The sequence below is a fragment of the Podarcis bocagei genome (assembly GCF_964188305.1).
Source record: "Podarcis bocagei genome assembly, chromosome: 3".
Taxonomy (NCBI): domain Eukaryota; kingdom Metazoa; phylum Chordata; class Lepidosauria; order Squamata; family Lacertidae; genus Podarcis; species Podarcis bocagei.
In genome coordinates this window covers 59,437,274-59,456,080 of record NC_138127.1, presented here as the reverse complement: position 1 = coordinate 59,456,080, position 18,807 = coordinate 59,437,274, and the positions used below count along the sequence as shown (strand labels likewise).

The window sequence follows — 18,807 nt, the reverse complement described above, 5'->3', positions numbered from 1 at the left end:
CTTTTGGGGAACAACCCTCAACACACTTAACACTGCAGTCCTATGCAAATTTGTCCAATAGTAAGCCCCATTAGTGAGACTTTCTGAGTAGACATCCACAGGACCGTATTGTACTAGACTTTAAGGATTTTATAAGCCTCTCCTTCAGAGAAAGAATAATGAGTGAATTAGGCTGTACTATGTTTATTCAAACACAATTTCAAGAAAGCATGGAGATTTAAGATTGGTTTTCACCCAAAAATGTATGCGGACAAAAATATTTCAAGTTGTTTACCTCTTTGCATCATTGGAGACGGCTGGTTAAGCAAAGTTGCTAAACCATGATAAATTGCTCCTTGTTTTGCTACTTCTAGCGTCACTACTGATCCTGTTCTTGTCATCAGCTCTGCTGCCCTGAGGTAAGAATTAAATAAAATTAATTTAAAAATACTACAATTGACAGCAGCAAAATAGTATTAAAGATCAAAAAGAAAGTACACAAAATATAAGTTTTCCAGATAAAAGATAAAACTAATTTGTTTAAAATAGTAATATTTGGAATAAGGGCCTTTTTATGAACCATGAATAGAATAAAATTTCATCTAATGTCTTGCACGCTAAACAACTCATCCAAACTTTCTCTAAGTTAAAAAAAACCCACACACCACACAAAAAATTGCCAGTTTATTTTCTAAAGTAGAAATGGCACAAATGACTGTCTTTAAAAGTGCAAGGACTGCAAGCTTTAAATCAAATACAGGATTTAATCACAGACTTTGGGAATCAGAATTTTCTTTGATGAGGCACTCTGAGCTACTATCAGTGGTACTGCGGCAGAAAAGGGTACACTAGTGTTGTTGTTGTTTTGATTGGCTGGGTTGCAAATCTGTGCAATCCCACTTCTGCAACTGTGGCAAAAGGGCTCAATTTCCCCCGTATGGCTCTAATAGAAGCACTACAAGTCTGTGAAACAGTCTGGCAGACCAGATAGCATAGAGGTGAAAAGCGCAGTCACTTTTCTCATGACAAACCAAATGCCTCCTACAATTCAAAAAATCCAGAGCCATTGCAAGTCACAGCACTACACTACACATGTCTGGGTGAGCAAATGTGTCTCAACATCTATGGCATGACCAGTGATTAAAGACAGAGGAGGTTGAGAATGGAATATATGTCAATCAAATCAAGGGGTGTAAAAGATGAGAGGGAAAGTCCTATGTGATTTATAACCACACCACTCTTCTACAAACACATGAAAGCATGACTTACCTCTCTTGGGACAGTCCAACCAAACTGCGTCCATCCACACTAAGTAACTGATCCCCTGCAGCCAGTCGGCCATCCTGGTTAAATGTTTCATAAGACAAAGGTACATTATACATTAGGAGATTAGCCAAGCTAACCTATGTAGTTTATAACTATTCAAAATTAATCACTGAAATTTTAGTAATTTAATAATTAAAGGTACTACTAACCACATCTGCAGCACCACCTTTGACCACAGACTTGACATAGATTCCAAGTTTATCTTGACCAGCGCCCTAGAAAGAGATAAAGCAATTCTTATTACAAATGCACAATAAAGGTTGCCTTTTCTGACAAGCAGCAAATCTTGCCGTTCTCCCCGCATTAATCCCTTCCCACCCCATGCTTGCTTTTCACCTTCCCAGCCACACTTTTGAAGCCACTCTCTTCTGTTCTGCTTTGCAACCATTTTCATCTTCACTCCCAGATCCATGCCTCCTCCTCTTCCCCCTCCATTCGTGTAACACCACTGCACATCCTGCTAACCTGCATCTTCCTCTTTCTACACATTGCAACTACTAAGCACCCTTTTCGCTTCCCACCCCATTATGAAGCCATCATCCCCTCCTATTCCACAGACCTTTCATGCAAATGCTTTCATCTTCACCTGCATTCCCACACCTCTTAGTCCTCTTTTCGCAGCTCTCTGCATTCCCATTTTCACCTTCATCTTCTTTTTCCTATCTCCCTCTTCCTCCTTATTTCAACTCTCCTTTGCACATAGATCATCCCATTTCCATGCCTCCTCCTAGTTAAAAGCCCCCTTTGCATTTCCCCCTCCTTCATGATAATGTATGTTACTGTACCTTTAAGATGAACAGAATCTTAAGCCTGTCAGCTGGAGAATGTTAAGTTCAGTTGATTGATATTGCACACATATGAGTGTTTGCTTGATTAAATACCCCATTTTCCTGTCACCTCCCTCCTACCTTGCTTAACTCAAACTTCTGTTGCTTTAGACCACCACTTCATATTTGCTCCCTTATCCCATCCCAAATTAATGCACATTCAGGATTGAGACACAAAACTACAAATCCTACAACCATGGCTGTGTGGTGACATTCTTTACATTTTGTTTTATTATACAAATTGAAATATAGGAGTGTGATGATATTGCAGTTTCGCTTAACAGTTTACCCACTGATAACTAAAATATAAAACTATTTGATATAAATATCTCACTGACATCTCTGACCATCCCTGTAAGAATAAAAAAATTCCTTCCAGTAGCACCTTAAAGACCAACTAAGTTAGTTCTTGGTATGAGCTTTCGTGTGCATGCACACTTCTTCAGATACACTGAAACAGAAGTTGCCAGATCCTTCTATATAGTGAGAAGGTGGGGAGGGGTGTTACTCAGAAGGGTGGTGGGAATGGGAGATAGGCAGATAGCTGAGAGAGCCTCCCATTCCCACCACCCTTCTGAGTAACACCCCTCCCCACCTTCTCACTATATAGAAGGATCTGGCAACTTCTGTTTCAGTGTATCTGAAGAAGTGTGCATGCACACGAAAGCTCATACCAAGAACTAACTTAGTTGGTCTTTAAGGTGCTACTGGAAGGAATTTTTTTATTTTGACTATGGCAGACCAACACGGCTACCTATCTACTACTACATCCCTGTAAGGGCAGCCTGTATCACAATACTTATATTACTGATTGGCTGGTAGTCAGAGGAACTGAGGGGAAGATATTAGGTGGTCCAGGGCAAGACAATGCAAGTTCATAGTTGAACTGTGAGGTGAACAAGTACTGCCAACTCTTAATTCAGACTCTTCAACAGCTACATCACACTATATCCCTGGTTATTTTGTTAGCCTGCAATTTCTTAAACAGAAGCCCTGCTGAATTTATGTGAGTTGCATAGCATGTGTATTGTTCAATGGCTTCTAAAGCTGAAATGCAAGAATATACTTCTGTGAATGGTACATTTGCAACAAGTATTAATCCCAACTTTCCACATCTTCTTCCTTTTGCTTCAAATTCCTTAACAGAACCTTTGATTTCATAAACCGCAACAAGTGTGGCAGAAGCAAAAGCTTTGTTAAGAAATGTGAAGCAGAAGGAAGAAGTTGCGGAAGGTGAGGTAAAACGTGCCTTGATTTGAGCTAGTTGCATCTTGCATAGCATTCTTGGTCAAACCTAATTCTTTGAAGTTCTAAAATCATGACAGGACACCAATGCTGCCCTTCTTCCAGAAGACATAATGTGAGTTGATGATAGGGCAGGCAAGTAGATGTGTGTCTGCTTATCTAAACAGACTTTAGCCACAGGTGATTTCAATAAAATATATGTTATGAAGGTTCCCTCACTGCGAAAAGTGAAGTTACAGGGAACCAGGCAAAGGGCCTTCTCAGTAGTGGCGCCTGCCCTGTGGCGCGCCCTCCCATCAGATGTCAAGGAAATAAGCAACTATCTTACTTCTAAAAGACATCTGAAGGCAGCCCTGTTTAGGGAAGTTTTTAATGTTTAATGCTGTATTGTGTTTTTAACAGTCGGTTGGGAGCCACCCAGAGTGGCTGGGGAAACCCAGCCAGATGGGCAGGGTATAAAAAATAAATTTATATTTATTATTATTAGTAGTAGTAGTGCCCAACCCTCAATATACCAATCTTATCTTTAATATCTATACAACACTTAGAACACTTTTTATACTTTGTAAGTATTAAAATAGATTCTAAAGCAAGAGAACTCATCTGTAACAAATTTACTTCCATACATACATGTATACATGTGGTATAAGTATGGGCATACATATACATATAGTTCCATATGTACTATATGTATAAGTCAGACCACTGGTCTCTTTAGCCCAATACTGTAGACACCCAACTGTAGACTCCATCACAGCCCTACCTAGAAATGCTGGGGATTGAATGTGGGATTATTTGCATGCAAAGCATGTGCTCAACCACTGGACTATTGACTTTCTCTAGCTAGGAACCTTCCCCCTCTATATATGCATGCTCAATTTGCTGCATAACTTTTGTCTACATAGAAGGTAGAAAGGACTGTGCATCTAACTGTCAGAGGGGCACTTGTATGTTTTGTCCATTTTTTAAATCTCCATGTGGAAAATAGAACTCTGAGTGATCTCTCAAGTGTCAGAGAAGAGTAGCCTGATGTCCTGTAAATGTTACAAATCCTTCCATTCATGGAAAGGAGTTGCAATTCAGTGGAGGCTCCCATTCATGGAAGTGGTTTGTGATTTTTTGCAAATTCCCTGTCTCACTGCTATCCTCCAGAACAAATGTTCAGAGTCAGTGAGGGAAAGGGCAACTGGGGAAAACCACCTCTCTTCTATTCTCCTTATTCGAGATGGAGTGTTCTGTGAGTGTAACGTTGCTCATAGATCTCTGGATCAAAAGCACTCAATTCACACTGTAATCAGGCCATTTACTTTTCCCATTTGGGCTATAGTGGCTCTCATAAAAGTTTGTTTCTGAGACATAGCAGAACAGAAAGTGGGAATGATATAAAGCTTTCCCCATCCTTTCTATACATTCTTCTTCAAGAAACTGCTAAACAGTAGGATGTGACAATATCAGCCACTAATCTTATTTGAAAATTTGAAGTAGTGGAAGCTGGAGTTGGTGAGAGCATGGTGCTGATAACACCAAGGTTGCAGGTTTGCTCCCCATATGGGACAGCTGCATATTCCTGCAGGGGGGTGGACTAGATGATCCTCAGGGTCCCTTCCAACTCAAGCTTGGTTCTTCTTTTATCCCATCTTAACATAAGCTTCGGAATCCAGAATAACGGTAGCTATATTAGTTATAATTCATAAAAGAATTAGGTGCTTGAGGCTGCAATCCAAAATGCAGCTATCATTACTTTACATTACTATCATTACTTTAACATATTACTTTTAAGTAAACATACATAGGATTGCTTGTAAGTATGCAGAACTGTTAGACTGTGAACATCAACAATACATTAAAGGTTAGATGAAAGCTGTTTGTTGAAAAATCCATTTTTACATAAATCAGTGGTTTAATGCTGTATTGCACTTTCCTAGGGCAATGATTTTATTTCTACTATTGTCATTGATAATAGATATTTTCTCCATCATTACTTGAAAGAGTTATTGAGTTTTCCTTTCCAATATCAAAGTACAGGCATGAAAACAAAACACTGCTTTATAGCGAATGTTTTGACTTTTCCTTGTGAAGAGTGGTGACTGACACTGAGAGAAAAATGTGTGTTTCAACTATGATTGTGTTTAGGTCAACTATGCTGTCAAGTAGTTCAATGTCAATACTTACAGCAATTGAAATGGCATGCAAATTAGCTAAAGGAACCTCTACAGAAATAAATAATTAGTTAATTTTAGTCAGTTAATTTTATTCTTACTTAGTGTTTAGAATGTCAATTTTAATATGTTTTAACATTCTTCACACGGTGAAATCACAAGATTTATAAAGATATTTCTGGATTATAGATAGAAGGAAAAGCGCACATCTTACATTATTCATAATCTTTCAATAGTAAATGAAGCAATTGTTCACTTGGCAGACTACAGTAGATTAAAACCTCTCACTATGTTTGTCATTTAAAAAGCACAGAAAAGGAACTGGCTTAAGGTAAAAAAAATATTGTGCTAACTTTTAAAAAGAACATCACTTAGCTGCATGCAACAAGAAGTAGTGCCAAATGAAGTAGTCACCGACAACTTTAAACATTTATAGAAAAGCACTTTTTGAACAGACTTACCGAGGATTCTGTTCTTCCAACGACAGAAAACCACATTTTAACTCCAGAAATACAACTCTTCAATTCTTTCTCAGCCTTCGACTACAACCCAAACATCAGTCTGCCAGATTTTCCAAAACACCCAGCAAGACAGCTCTGAACTTGACACTGATATAGCACAGCATTTATCAACACTAGTTACAACCAATACAATATTCCAACTCTTTGCACAATCAGTTATGCTACTCTGCCTTTAGTTTATCATTAAGAGCTTTATTAAACTATAGGCACTGCCTAGAAAAATCAAGGCGGCCTTTTCAGTAAGATACAGAAAATCCAAATTAAACAGGAAGTAAGTGCTGGCCCACAGATGGGAAGAAGTCGTATGCTAACCCCTCCCCTCACTCCCCATCCCACCCCGTGATATATTTTTAAAGTAAACTGCATGCACACACTGCTTCCAAATCATCTGGATTTCATAAAATGTAACCACAGTGTGGTTGGAAGTCAGGCAGCATTTAACATCGAAACATCTTTCAGGCTTAAAGCACTAAATTCTGCCCTTAGTCTCTTAGTATTACTGCCCCCCTGACCCCCAAGCAATCCAGCCACTACCACCAAAAAAGTACTCCTGCTATAGAAAAGTCTTGCAACAGAAATGAAGCATCAGCAAGACCACTACTGGAAACCATTACATCAATGGTAGGCAATTTATTCTGTTCCTAATGCGGTACTGGAAATGTGGCTATCGCCTTTTCAAGCCAGTGTGGCTATGCTCACTGGTACTATCACAGAGAACAGCTCATGTTCCTAACAGCTAGAAGGATTATTACTACACCTCCTGGAAAACACAGACAAGATTTGAACTGGAAGTCCCAATCTCTTGGCAATAGGTGAATGGTTTCTGTTTGCCCTCTGGAACCATGCCTATCAGATAATTTGAAGTTCCTAGGGAATCACTAAATTCCTCTCGAAACTAATTTATACTGATTTACCTCGGCCTGTTCCTAGAACTAATTCTGGGACATGGCTGCAGGGATCTGTCAAGCCAGCACTCTAGTCAAGAGGCCAGACTACCACTGATAAGACAACTGGTTATTTCACAACACCATAAAGATGTTAGCAGCAACAATATAAGATTTTATCACCTCAGAAAAATGAAAAACATTAATAATGTGAGGCTGAAACTCATACATAAGTTTAAAAGTCTATATTTGGGGCTCTTGCTTTCTCCATTGCAGATGAGATGACCAGAACTTTTCTATTTGCCTGGATCCAGAGAATGCAACCTTTATGTGGAAGCAGGCTTCAGAACGCATTCCGGCTGGGATAATTTTTGGGTGTAGTTTGGACATGCATAGAAATTCAGGACCGTACCTAGCAAATTGCTCTGGAACTCAATCCTTTGACCAACACAGTCCCTTTCCTGGACCACCTTACCCCGATTGCTTAGCTTCTGAGGAAGCAACCCTTTCTTCAGATAAAGGGGAGGAAAGTGCACCAGCACTGATGTTGTGTTAAAATGGCAAAGCAATTTGGGAGTTGAGGTGAGGAAGAGGCATGGGAGTGGCAGTGGTAGCAACCATGACCATCCAGAGGGAACGCTTGAGTGGAGGTTGCCAGAATTGTGACCATGGGTACAGTGGTGCCCTTGAGGTCTTCCCTTAGGGCTCACCAAGCCTCTGAGGCCTTCCTCCCATTCAGCAACCCTTTCACCATGAGGTAGGTTTTCTTTTTCTCCCTTGAAAAGTATACAGAGCCAAAGGAGAAAGTTAGAAAAATGGTGTATTTTCTCACTTCCTCTTTCTGCTCTAAGTGTTTTTCTACTGAATATGACTTTTACAGAGATTCACTGAAAAAGTGAAGTGTGTGCATGTACTCTCTCCGGAGATAGATTGTGTGATTTCCTGATTCAGGGAAGGTAGAAAAGAAGCGGCCAGAGGGCATGATGTCCACAGCACTCACTCAAAAATCTAAATCTGTCCAGAGCCCTTAAAAAGTTAAAGGTCTCCCCTCTAGAGATTCCCAGTGTGCAAATTTGCCCTGTGTGTTTCACCTGCCAGAAACAGCCCTGCCCACATTCATACTCTGGGGCAACTACCATGTCCTAAGTAAAAAATGAATCAATCAGCAAAAATATCACTAAAGGTGCATAAGAATAGTCTGAATCAGTCACCAATTAAAAATTGCAGGTATTTGCACATCTTCTAAAATACGATTAATAATAAAGCTAGAAGATCACTCTCATTCTTTTACACTTGATACATATAAACCACTCAGAAGAGCCAGTTCTTTCTTCCCTTCTGGAACAAAGCAAAGATACAATACTTTGGAAACCAGAAGCACCATGTCCTTAATAGTCAAAAATGCTATACATTTAAAGAGACTTTAAAAGACCACCACTGAGGTCGCAGATTAGTCCCATTAAAAATTGTCATTTCCCTCTTGCAACCACCTATAGCTTGTATAGGTTTATTTTTTGTTAAGATGAATTATGACTGCAGAAGGGGGTGGGGAAGGCTACTACACATGTATTCCTGCCAGAGACTCTTTCAAATTCGGCAATGTCACTTATGACAGTGGTCAGTGCTGACATAGCAAGCTGTTCATTTGTATCTTAATAGCAGAACACAAAAGTGAATGACTTGCTTCTGGCTTAAATGATGCAAGATCATTAATGAATTCAACAGTACAGATCTTAAAATTTCTTCCCTGAAATATAAATGCTGTTTTAGAACACTGCCACCTACCAACTAGCTCTTTACATTTGTTAAATATGTGGCAGCTTTACAATACTGGTACAGTGCACCATCTGGTGGTTGGAAACTGGTGGCACAATAATTCACATTAGAATGAAAAGTCATCAGGGTGAGACTCTCTGCTGCCTGTTCACTCCCCACACCACAGTCAATAGGATGAGATGCAATTCAGTTACTCACTTTATGGCTATCGTGGACAAAATCAAAATGAGAAGAGAGGGACACTGGGAGGGGGGAAAGGGATGGTTTAAGACAATGGGGGATATCTGAAGGGAGGAACACTGAGGATTGGGGAAAAAACAAGGAGAAATAATGGAAATGGGTACAACACAGAGGTCAACATGAAAAAGCTAACACAACAAAGCCTTTCTCAACTCCCTTCTTACAGTACTCAAGGCTTGCTTTAAATTGCCACTTTCCCCCCTTACGTCTCTCCATTGTTGTCTCCCTCTTTCATTCCTCAGCTACCTCGTGTATGAGATAAAGGAGCCCACAAATATTACTCACTCCTGGTACCATGTATGTACAGATTCAATGCAGTAATTTAGTACTGTACAAGTATTTTATTAACAAGCAAACACCATAGATGTACAACATCCATCACTTAACCATCCCTAACTGAACCAGCTGGCAGTCTTCAAAATTCTATTCTTAAAGGTACAGTAGCATTTATCTGCAGAAGTAGGAGGAGGAGGTACGAAAATAGGAGTGAATATGAAAGTGAGGGCACGAAAGGGGCTGCAAAACAGGAGGAAATAGCGACTTCAAAATTGGGTGGAAGGTGAAAGGGGTGCTTAGTAGTTGCAACGTGTGGAGGAAGATGAGGGTGGTCTGTGTGCGAGAAGGGTTACAGAGAGAAGGCATGTGCATGGGGGTGAAGGTAAAAAAAGGGCTACAAAACATATTGATAGGGCAGACAATTCAGCAAGTAATGTGCCTTGTGGGGGGGGGGTGAATGGAGCAAGCAGGAGGACAGAGCTTTCTAGTATATTTATATATTCATACCTTAGCAGCCACAATGCTCAGACCCATTCCATTTTGTTTCTTTAGTGTCACAGTGATTATTTCAGGTTCCTTCCTTAACGGATGAGCCTACAGAAACAAAGCACAGATTAAACTCTGTATTCCACGATACTGAGCACAGCAGTAAGAATTCATTCTGGGTACTTTAATACACTTACAGGTAATTCTGCTCACAACTTACTTCTATGTTGCAAAATGAAGCACTTTGAATAGCTTAAGTAAAGCACTAATATATGCTATGCCGAAGGAAAAATATAGTATATCCAAATCTGCATTTTAACTCTCTAGTACCACCCTAAATAACAAACTGCATATGGTTAAACTGCAGTTTATGTCCTCTACCATAATGTCCAGAAGATAAGTACTTGCCAGGTCAGCATTATCTTGCAACAGATGACTTTCATAATCTGCACCTTCAAAATATATTGTCCAAGTTCCTGGTGAACGTGGATGAGGTGTCAATCTGCAGAAACCTAGAAGGGGTAGGGTGGGGAAGACAATGTATAACTGAATGTATTTTCCAGGTCTCATATTAGGTAATTTGAGAGTCCACAAAAAACAAATACCATGCATACAAATGTTTCATTACTAAAAACAGCGTTGATCATCAACGTGACAAGGGCTTTTAAAAGATGGAAGGAAGAAACACAGAATGTGCATCACATGATAATACAAATCTGGAAAGAAGACACTCCTTTTCTTGATTTAAGGGATGCCCAAATAAAATCTCCATGACAACAAAAGTTGCTGAAATCCTACATATAAATAATGGCAAGAAGAGATTTCCAAACATCTAAAGACAAAATGAATTTTTCTTAGCTGAACTACAGCAAAGCAAGCATTTTCTGTCCCAGTACAAGACTAAAAGGACTAACCTCTTTGGCAAAGTGGATCTAAAAATTCTTGCAGCCCATTTGGGATGTTTCTGACAACATCACATGAGTAACCATCTTCTGGCAGAAGAAAGGGTAGCTGTAGATCAGGGTCCTCTTCTAACTGTACTTCTCTACCATCACTTCGAGCCAGCTCATCTGCGGTGTTTTCTGCCACTGCTACAACATTTTCTATTAACTCCTAGTTTGGCGGGGAGAGAGAGAGAGTAAACAATGCTGTACATGAGAATCCAATAATATAAAGTTATCATTTTATACTTTAGCCACCCCAAATCAGCAAATGTGAAAGATGTATGTGATATGTTTAGGTTGATGATGTCTGAAGCAGATACAAGAGGCAAAAGCTTTCGTTCAACTGTAGCTGTGAGGTTTAACTTTAGTTTCATCCCACCCCACCCGCTGGTGCCCTTTAAATGAAATTCTTCAAACTATTAGAAATATATTAAACATTTGTGATCAACGAGTAATACAAAGGGGATTATTATACTGATACCAAAACAAGAATTGCAGGCATTTATTTTTGCAATAGGAAGAAATTGATTTATACTGGATGTTATATATTTGATTAAATCTGTATTTTGAAGAGCAGGAAAAATAATGAAGGGAGATGTTAGGTTTTTAACCTACAGTTTGACTTTTTAGAACTAATAGGTTTTTTTCTCTCACCACCCTCCCACCTACAATTCAAGGACTTGTAGCAAGCTACTCCATCGATGTAGTCCTAAGAAAAATAAGAAAGTTTCATAAACAGAATGCTGCAATGTGTCCCAAAACTGGAAACACAAATAAGTCCAAGAGCACTGAAAATGCATCATTAAGCTATCTGTTGATACTCAAAACAATGAAGCAGATTTGCATGCACCCAATTGATACGTGATTCTGCATGCGAGCATTGCGGCAGAGCACTGTCATACACAATGACCTGGAACACAACCCCCATGAAAAACAGGGGGTGCCTGTATTTTCTTCCTTCTCTATGTGAGACAGAATAGGCTACTCAAGCTAAGAATTACTATCACCATTTAAAAAATGGGGTTCAGATGTCTCAAACCTTTTATTATTACATAAAGTTAGCATTATTTTTTCATACGCTACCCCATAACATTCTCTATATAAAAATTGATAGGGAAATTATGTTATAAATAAATAAATAAATAAATAAATAAATAAATAAATAAATAAATAAATGTCAAGATTAACTCACTGTTGGAATAAATGGCTCATCTGGGGCACAATGATAATTTTGTAGCAATGCATGCAGTTGTAGAGAATTGAGTTTAAAGCAGGTACTGTTGATATTGGGAATGTCTTCACGTGAATACTTATCCATAGTAAGTAAAGTAGTTGCCTGAAAAAGAAGCACAATTAGTAGAATCACCTTTATTTTATTAAAAAAATTCCTTCCTGTAGCACCTTAAAGACCAACTAAGTTAGTTCTTGGTATAAGCTTTCGTGTGCATGCACACTTCTTCAGATACACAGTATCTGTGTATCTGAAGAAGTGTGTATCTGAAGAAGTGTGCATGCACACGAAAGCTTATACCAAGAACTAACTTAGTTGGTCTTTAAGGTGCTACAGGAAGGAATTTTTTTATTTGGACTATGGCAGACCAACACGGCTACCCATCTGTAACTTTATTTTATTAAGAAACATGACAGTGGACCCTACACACCAAATTGGGGAGTGGAACCCTGCTCTTGAATGAGTACACATTTTGTGTTTGAAACTCTTAGAACAGGTTAAACTAGAAAATACCTTTTTTTAAAATAAGGTACAAAACAGCTCTCCTCAGTACGGCAAGAAAACAGACCTCTCTGAGGAAAACCACACTGAAGCAATTAAGCAACTGAACACCCCAAACCCTACTTTGCAGACACTGGTTTCATATGACTTCATACAGGTGGCTAAGTCTGAATTTCCATTATTAAATTAGTAGCTTAAGATCTTCCAAGATCATGCAAGCAAGCACTTATTTTTCCTATTACTACCAAATACCTACTTGTACTATCCTACTGAGATGACAATCAGCAGCCAGCTCCAAGCCCTGTTTTTCTGCCCAAGCTTCAATGTGCCCCAGCTGCTGCCGGATGATGGCTCCCCAGTAATGTGAACACAATCCTGAATCTGGATCAGTAACCAATCGGTTAAAAAGCCACATGTTGATAAAGTGGAACAGCTGGGAAAAGAGCTGTATGGTCAGTGCGGCGTTCACTCTACATCGCCGCAGCAGGGACATGGCTCCTGTCAGTGTATGCAAGACGTCATCTAGAAGAAAAAATACAATAGTTTACTCAGCTATGCATTCCAGGTTGAGCTACTCTGTTAAGTTACTCAGTGTTAAATATTACATTATGACTGGAAGACATTAATAACAATGATGTATTTATCTGCATAATGAAGTAATACTTGTACTCCATTTTTTTTTTTTAATTTTTAAATTTCCCAATGCATAGAGTAAAAAGCAGCAACTGTCATAGGAAAACCAAAGAAAAAGGAGAAACAAAGATAATGTCAATCTTCATCAATAAATTAAGAGAATGTGAGGATGGACAAACTTGTTTTTAGGTTCAGGAAGGGGTATAATAATTTGTGTATTATATAATGTCAGCTATTTCACAGATTCCTTCCAGACAAGCCAGTCCTTAAGCATAGGAGCAGCAGCATTCTTCCTATTTGCAATATGACTGCACATAGAAAATTTACAATAAATTCAAGGTTACCTGTCTGCACCTTTCTTTTCTAGAATTTTTATACAGTGGAACCTTGGTTGTCAAACACCTTGGCTCCTGAACACCACAAACCCAGAAGTGAGTGTTCCAGTTTGTGAACATTTTCCAGAAGCTGAACATCCGACGCAACTTCTGATTGAATGCAGGAAGCTCCTGAAGCCAATCGGAAGCCGCGCCTTGGTTTTCGAACGAACTCCCGGAACGGATTAAGTTTGACAACCAAGGTACCACTGTAAATGGTTAATGGGTCCAATAGATATGCATAATTGGTAATGTTTTTAGCACAAATATTATATTTATATTGTTGGGCACTGCCACAGAACATGGCTTAAAGTCCTCAAAGAATGCCTAGGGCAGTTACTGGAGTTATCCAAGTGGGAAGGGTCATGCATTATTACACACAAATAATGTATTATTACACACAAATACACGCACGGATACATTCTAACATACAACATCGGGAAAGGTGGATTAGATGTCAATGGCTGCCATGCAGCTTGCTGATGAGGAACTCCTCACAAAGTATAGTATGTCTTATTGTACGTGCAAAAACACATTGCAGTTCCCTGCAAAATATAAGGTCTCCCACCGTGCTCCTCTCATGACAGTAGGCCTTATGCTTAGTACATTATATCATAAAGTGATCTAACCTATTTTAGGCCTTTGAGGATTATTTTCTTCTGGATCATCAAGAAATGCAGGCATGTAGTTGTTAAGCTCTGACTGAAGACAATGAACCAAATATCTGAAAAAAATAAAATTTTGTATAAATATTAATATTAAGGCTTCCACCCATTTAAAGAAGATTTAGATTCATGAACATAGAAATTAGGCTGATGAAAACCTGCAGACATGTAAAAAATGAATTTACCTAAGTGTCAACAATTCAACTCTCAGCACAATGCTGCACATATCTCAGTGTCCCACTGAGTTTACTAGGCCTTACTCCTCAGTGTGCTTAGGACTGCATGCTCACTATCTATTATTCACCAAGTTTCCTGAGCAATTTCCCAAGAAACAGATGCCTTAAGAAATATTGCTGCACTAATACTGAATTAAAAATACCAAACTGTGCCAAGTCAATTTCTGTTATATTTTGAAATTGACTATGATTTTTATGGGATTGTACCCAGGGGATGTTAGGAGAAGAACTGAGATAAACAACAATCTTATGGCACTTTATTGTTTTGTTGCAACTGACACTGGAAATAGTTACAGTGAGACTTGAGCTAGTGATGACTAACTTGTCCCACATATTTCAGTGGAACTATAATGTGACTTCCTCCGGGTTCAACCCAAAACTGTTAAGGGAAAAAAAAGGGGGGGTGTTGTGTGCGTGTTTTGATGGGGGATGTCATATTTTTCCCCCATTCCAGTGGAATTCTAACATATAATCTACTAGCTCTATTACACAACGCAGATTGCTTGAAACTGGAAAAATAACACCAAAAGGGGTTTATTTTTTTACTTCTAATTACACAGGTCACTTGTACATTTCACTCTTAATATAAATTAATTCTAATAAAGAATCGTCAGAATTTTTATTGTGCCCAAGTAAAAGGATGAACTCCTCCTCACTTAGAGCATAATAAGATACACAATGCACCAGTAGATAGAGCAACTAACAGATATAATAAACAAATGAATTAACCAATTTTTAATTTTTTAAAAAATGAAAACACTGGTGATAGCCAATTAATTATACTCTGAGTAGACCCACTGAAATAAGTGCAATAAAGTTCATTGATTTCAATGAGCTTACTCTGGGTATGACTAACATTGGATAACATTCAATATCTGCTTTTAAAGGCATTTGGAAATAATAATGTATAACTTTTCCTGAAAAAGGAAAAATTTGATGAATGTACTATATACAGAAATCTGATTATCTTACTTGAATGCCATTTGAACTAGGTGTGCCAAAACATCTTGCGCATCTAAGGTGATTCGGCTAAGCTCTCGATCCTGCTTAATGAAGTTTAGCAGCTCAGATGCATTTGCCATCCAGAAAGCAAGTGACCCTGCAATATTCTTCTGTTTCTGAAAATATTTTTCGAAAAGTCGTGTAAACATCAAAAGGAAGTCTTCCTCTGGCAAGTCAGCTTGCATTCATTATCAAAAGGCTCTGTTTAGATAGACCAGTACCCCCTCCATATTACCAAATATAACTCAGTTACCAGATATTTGCAAAGAATTTCTATGAAACTGTAAGTAATATATGCTGGACATCTTGCAATTGCTTCAAATTACAAGTGATATTTTAATGATAAATTATTAAATATTCCAAATGCCATTTGTGAAATGGAGTTAGCATGTTGTCATGAAATGCGGAAAGCTTAGATGTATGCATTATCTGGTAATCTGTATGTGCGCAAGCACATGTTAACTAATGCCCATTGTCACCCAGATACTGCTAGCCACTGGCTTTGACACCAAGCAACTCAGTATCGAGTACTGATCTATCTCACCATTTCCCGACCACAAATGCTAGGCCAGGCAACCTCAGATGAGATCCAAAGAACAGAACCACAGACAAAACAAAAAAAAGGGAAGAAAAAGAACTTTTGTCATTATGTCTCCATACTGAAGTGCGTTAAGCAGAAATTATGGAATGCTGATAGGCTGCGCAGTCAAAAAAGGATTTTAGTACTGCATGTTCCAGCTGCTGAATGAGGGTTATGAACTGTTCAATCCAGCTGTAGAAATATTGTATTTTTACATGGAAGCAGCATGAGAAACTGAGCTAAGCCAACACAGCTAGGATCAGTTCCCAGCAATATATCCTACCTGATCAACCTGGTCTACCTCCTGGAGAAAAACGAAGGAAATCAAACAGAAGAAAGAAACTTGTGAACATTCATGGTAGTTTTCGAAATTAAACACTAAATATGAAGGCACAAGACTTATGCTCAGTCACATTAAAACATTTCACCACCAGATGTGATACAACTGAGAAAACTTTGCGCAATCCTGCAAAGAGTAACATGGAGATCTGCTCCACAGAAGACAACAGAGCTTTTCCTTTCCATGAGAAGTCAGCTTTACACCAGACAGCCAGACATGTAGCAGTGTAGCCAGGTCAGTTCAGTTTTCATATATTAAACAGAACTAGTAGAAATGCCAGTTTAAGAGCACTCTTCTATGGTTGTGAGTGTTTTATTTCCAGTAATTTCGCCACTAGAATTTGTGCAGTGACAATTAATCCATCTGATACCTACACTCTTTTTACAAAATTTGTTAAATAATCTTACAGTGCTTCTTAATGGACTCTCATGGAGTGTTGTATCATGAATTTCCTTTCTAAGTTTGGACATATGTATACCCCTCAATATGTGTTTGATTATATCACCCACAAAAACCTATAAAGTTGGCTGTCTTTTCTGGATTTTCACTGAGATAGATACTGCTTGTATAATAGCTTATTTTAAAAATGTTTTGAATCTAATTACTTGAATTACTATCTAGGAGGGTCTCTGCAAACAGAACTCCAGTGATTAATTGAAATTCTGAAGTTCTTCCTTCTATTTTACAGTGGACTCTCCGAATATGAACTTAATTCGTTCCGGGGGTCTGTTCGCTAGAGGCATGTTTTTGCGCATGCGCACGGCGCAATTAAGCGCTTCTGCGCATGCAGCAAAACACGCAAGTATACACTTCTGGGTTTGCTGTAACTGTAACCCAAAGATTCCGTATCCAGAGGGATACGTAAGTAGAGATACGACTGTACTTCATATTTAAGAATGGATTTACATTTGACTTTCTTGCCTAATACCCTGGAAATATGATTGAAGGGAAACATAAACATAATTAAAATAAAAGTTTCGCTCAAGCTCCATGGAAATTACAGCATTTGCATGCAAAGATCAGGTTGAAAACTATACAGTGAAATCCTATGCATGTTTACTCACAAATAATTACTACTGTATTTACTGAAGCTTACTCCCATGTAGGAATATAGAATTACAGCCTAAATTTAACAGAGGCCAAAGGGAATATGATAGGTGTATATTTCTGTACTTAAAAATAATTATGTTTTGTATTACATTTCTGTTCAATAAAGGGCTGATCAGATTTTTTGCAATCAAAGCCAAACTGATAACATTCAATCTATCATAAACTATTCCACAATCTACTGTGAGATTTGCAGATATGCACTCAAAATTGCTAAATGATGGTAGGGACTGCCATTCCAAGAAACCTAGATGCTACAATCTTGTAAAGGAAGGTGTGGAATTGTCTGCCTCAAAATGCGTGGTGTGGCACAATACACTTTCTGGAAGAGTTATAGCCTAGTGCCAGGAGGCAGCAGTAGCATGTTGCTTGGAAGAGGGAATCCTACCTCCCAGCAGCACTGCGCTCACAACAGGGATGGACTGAGGGCATTCCAGGTTGAGATCAGTGTCTTGTAGGTACACGCACCTGCGAGATGCTGATGACACCAACCCAGAGCTCCCCTGACCTCACCACTGCCCTGCCGCATACCGGTGCACAAGACCACCACCACCAGGAAGGTGCTGCTACCGCCCCATACAACCCTCAATCACTGCTGCTGTCAGGAAGGTTCTACTGGCTTCAATGGGATAGATCTCCATATTATTCAGAGAGTGTAGGACAGGCAGAACTGCGTGCCAAATCTATAGCACTACTAACGTAACAGGGAGACAGGTGAAGACAGAAATAGGACCATTTAAAGGAAAATACAAGTGGAGCCATAATAAAATGAATTGCTTTCACAGACAAGTATGTTTTAATTGAAAAATTAAATCTTGGACACAAAAAACTAAAAAATAAAAACCCTGAGTGATGCTGCTGCTCACTTTGGCACCACGTGTACCAAAAATAAAAACTGAGTGACGAGCAAGCTATTTGCAGTTGAACGCCTGAATTTCTTTTAAACATAATTACTTCCAATCATTCAAAAAACATCTGGTTTTAATATGAATGCATAAATGAGCATATATAGAAGACAGTGGGTTGGATCCAGTTCCTCCTCCACGTTCAGAACTCTTTCTGTTCCTGAAAATAATTGTGAATCAGAGGAGCCTCCCCTACAATCCACATGCCACTTCCCACACTGAGGTTTTCTTAACTCTTCACAGTAGTTTACAAGGCATACACAAGGCTGCAAGGGGAAGGAGGATCCCATAAAAAGTGTCTTCCTCCAACAGAGCTCCATCCATGAGAATTCTGGATTCAACACATAGGAAAGAGGTGTAGCCAATGTGGGGCCTTCCAGATGTTGCTGGACTCCAACTCTAGCCGGTATGTATGGTGGTCAGGGATGACTGGAGTTGTAGTCCACCACTACCTGAAAGCATCATGTTGACTACCCCTCCTGTAGACAACAGCATGGGACCAAATTTTGAGCTCAAGACCCATGCTGGCAAAGAGTGTTACCCAATCTGAGTCCTACTCAGATTAAACCT

The 18,807-nt window shown here is 38.9% G+C and overlaps 1 protein-coding gene and 1 long non-coding RNA gene across 18 annotated transcripts in view; both read right to left on the bottom strand.

The window, feature by feature from the left end:
• Nucleotides 1–18,807, bottom strand: part of AFDN (afadin, adherens junction formation factor) — a 90,070-nt gene that overhangs the window by 19,067 nt on the left and 52,196 nt on the right. For 12 of the 17 annotated variants that reach the window (XM_081188166.1, XM_081188177.1, XM_081188178.1 and 9 more), the window contains 11 exons: nucleotides 16,169–16,189; nucleotides 15,276–15,421; nucleotides 14,032–14,126; nucleotides 12,652–12,917; nucleotides 11,856–11,999; nucleotides 10,634–10,832; nucleotides 10,128–10,231; nucleotides 9,741–9,827; nucleotides 1,455–1,520; nucleotides 1,249–1,322; nucleotides 275–393 (listed from right to left, as the gene is read on the bottom strand). In XM_081188166.1, the coding sequence (XP_081044292.1) occupies nucleotides 275–393; nucleotides 1,249–1,322; nucleotides 1,455–1,520; nucleotides 9,741–9,827; nucleotides 10,128–10,231; nucleotides 10,634–10,832; nucleotides 11,856–11,999; nucleotides 12,652–12,917; nucleotides 14,032–14,126; nucleotides 15,276–15,421; nucleotides 16,169–16,189 (1,321 nt within the window). The remainder of the gene's footprint in view (nucleotides 1–274; nucleotides 394–1,248; nucleotides 1,323–1,454; nucleotides 1,521–9,740; nucleotides 9,828–10,127; nucleotides 10,232–10,633; nucleotides 10,833–11,855; nucleotides 12,000–12,651; nucleotides 12,918–14,031; nucleotides 14,127–15,275; nucleotides 15,422–16,168; nucleotides 16,190–18,807) is intronic. The other 5 variants (XM_081188180.1, XM_081188170.1, XM_081188168.1 and 2 more) reach the window with 1 other exon arrangement.
• Nucleotides 1,635–6,347, bottom strand: LOC308583911. The gene is made up of 3 exons (XR_014006485.1): nucleotides 5,998–6,347; nucleotides 2,895–5,049; nucleotides 1,635–2,474 (listed from the first exon to the last, which is right to left on the bottom strand). It is a non-coding gene; the product is annotated as an uncharacterized lncRNA (long non-coding RNA).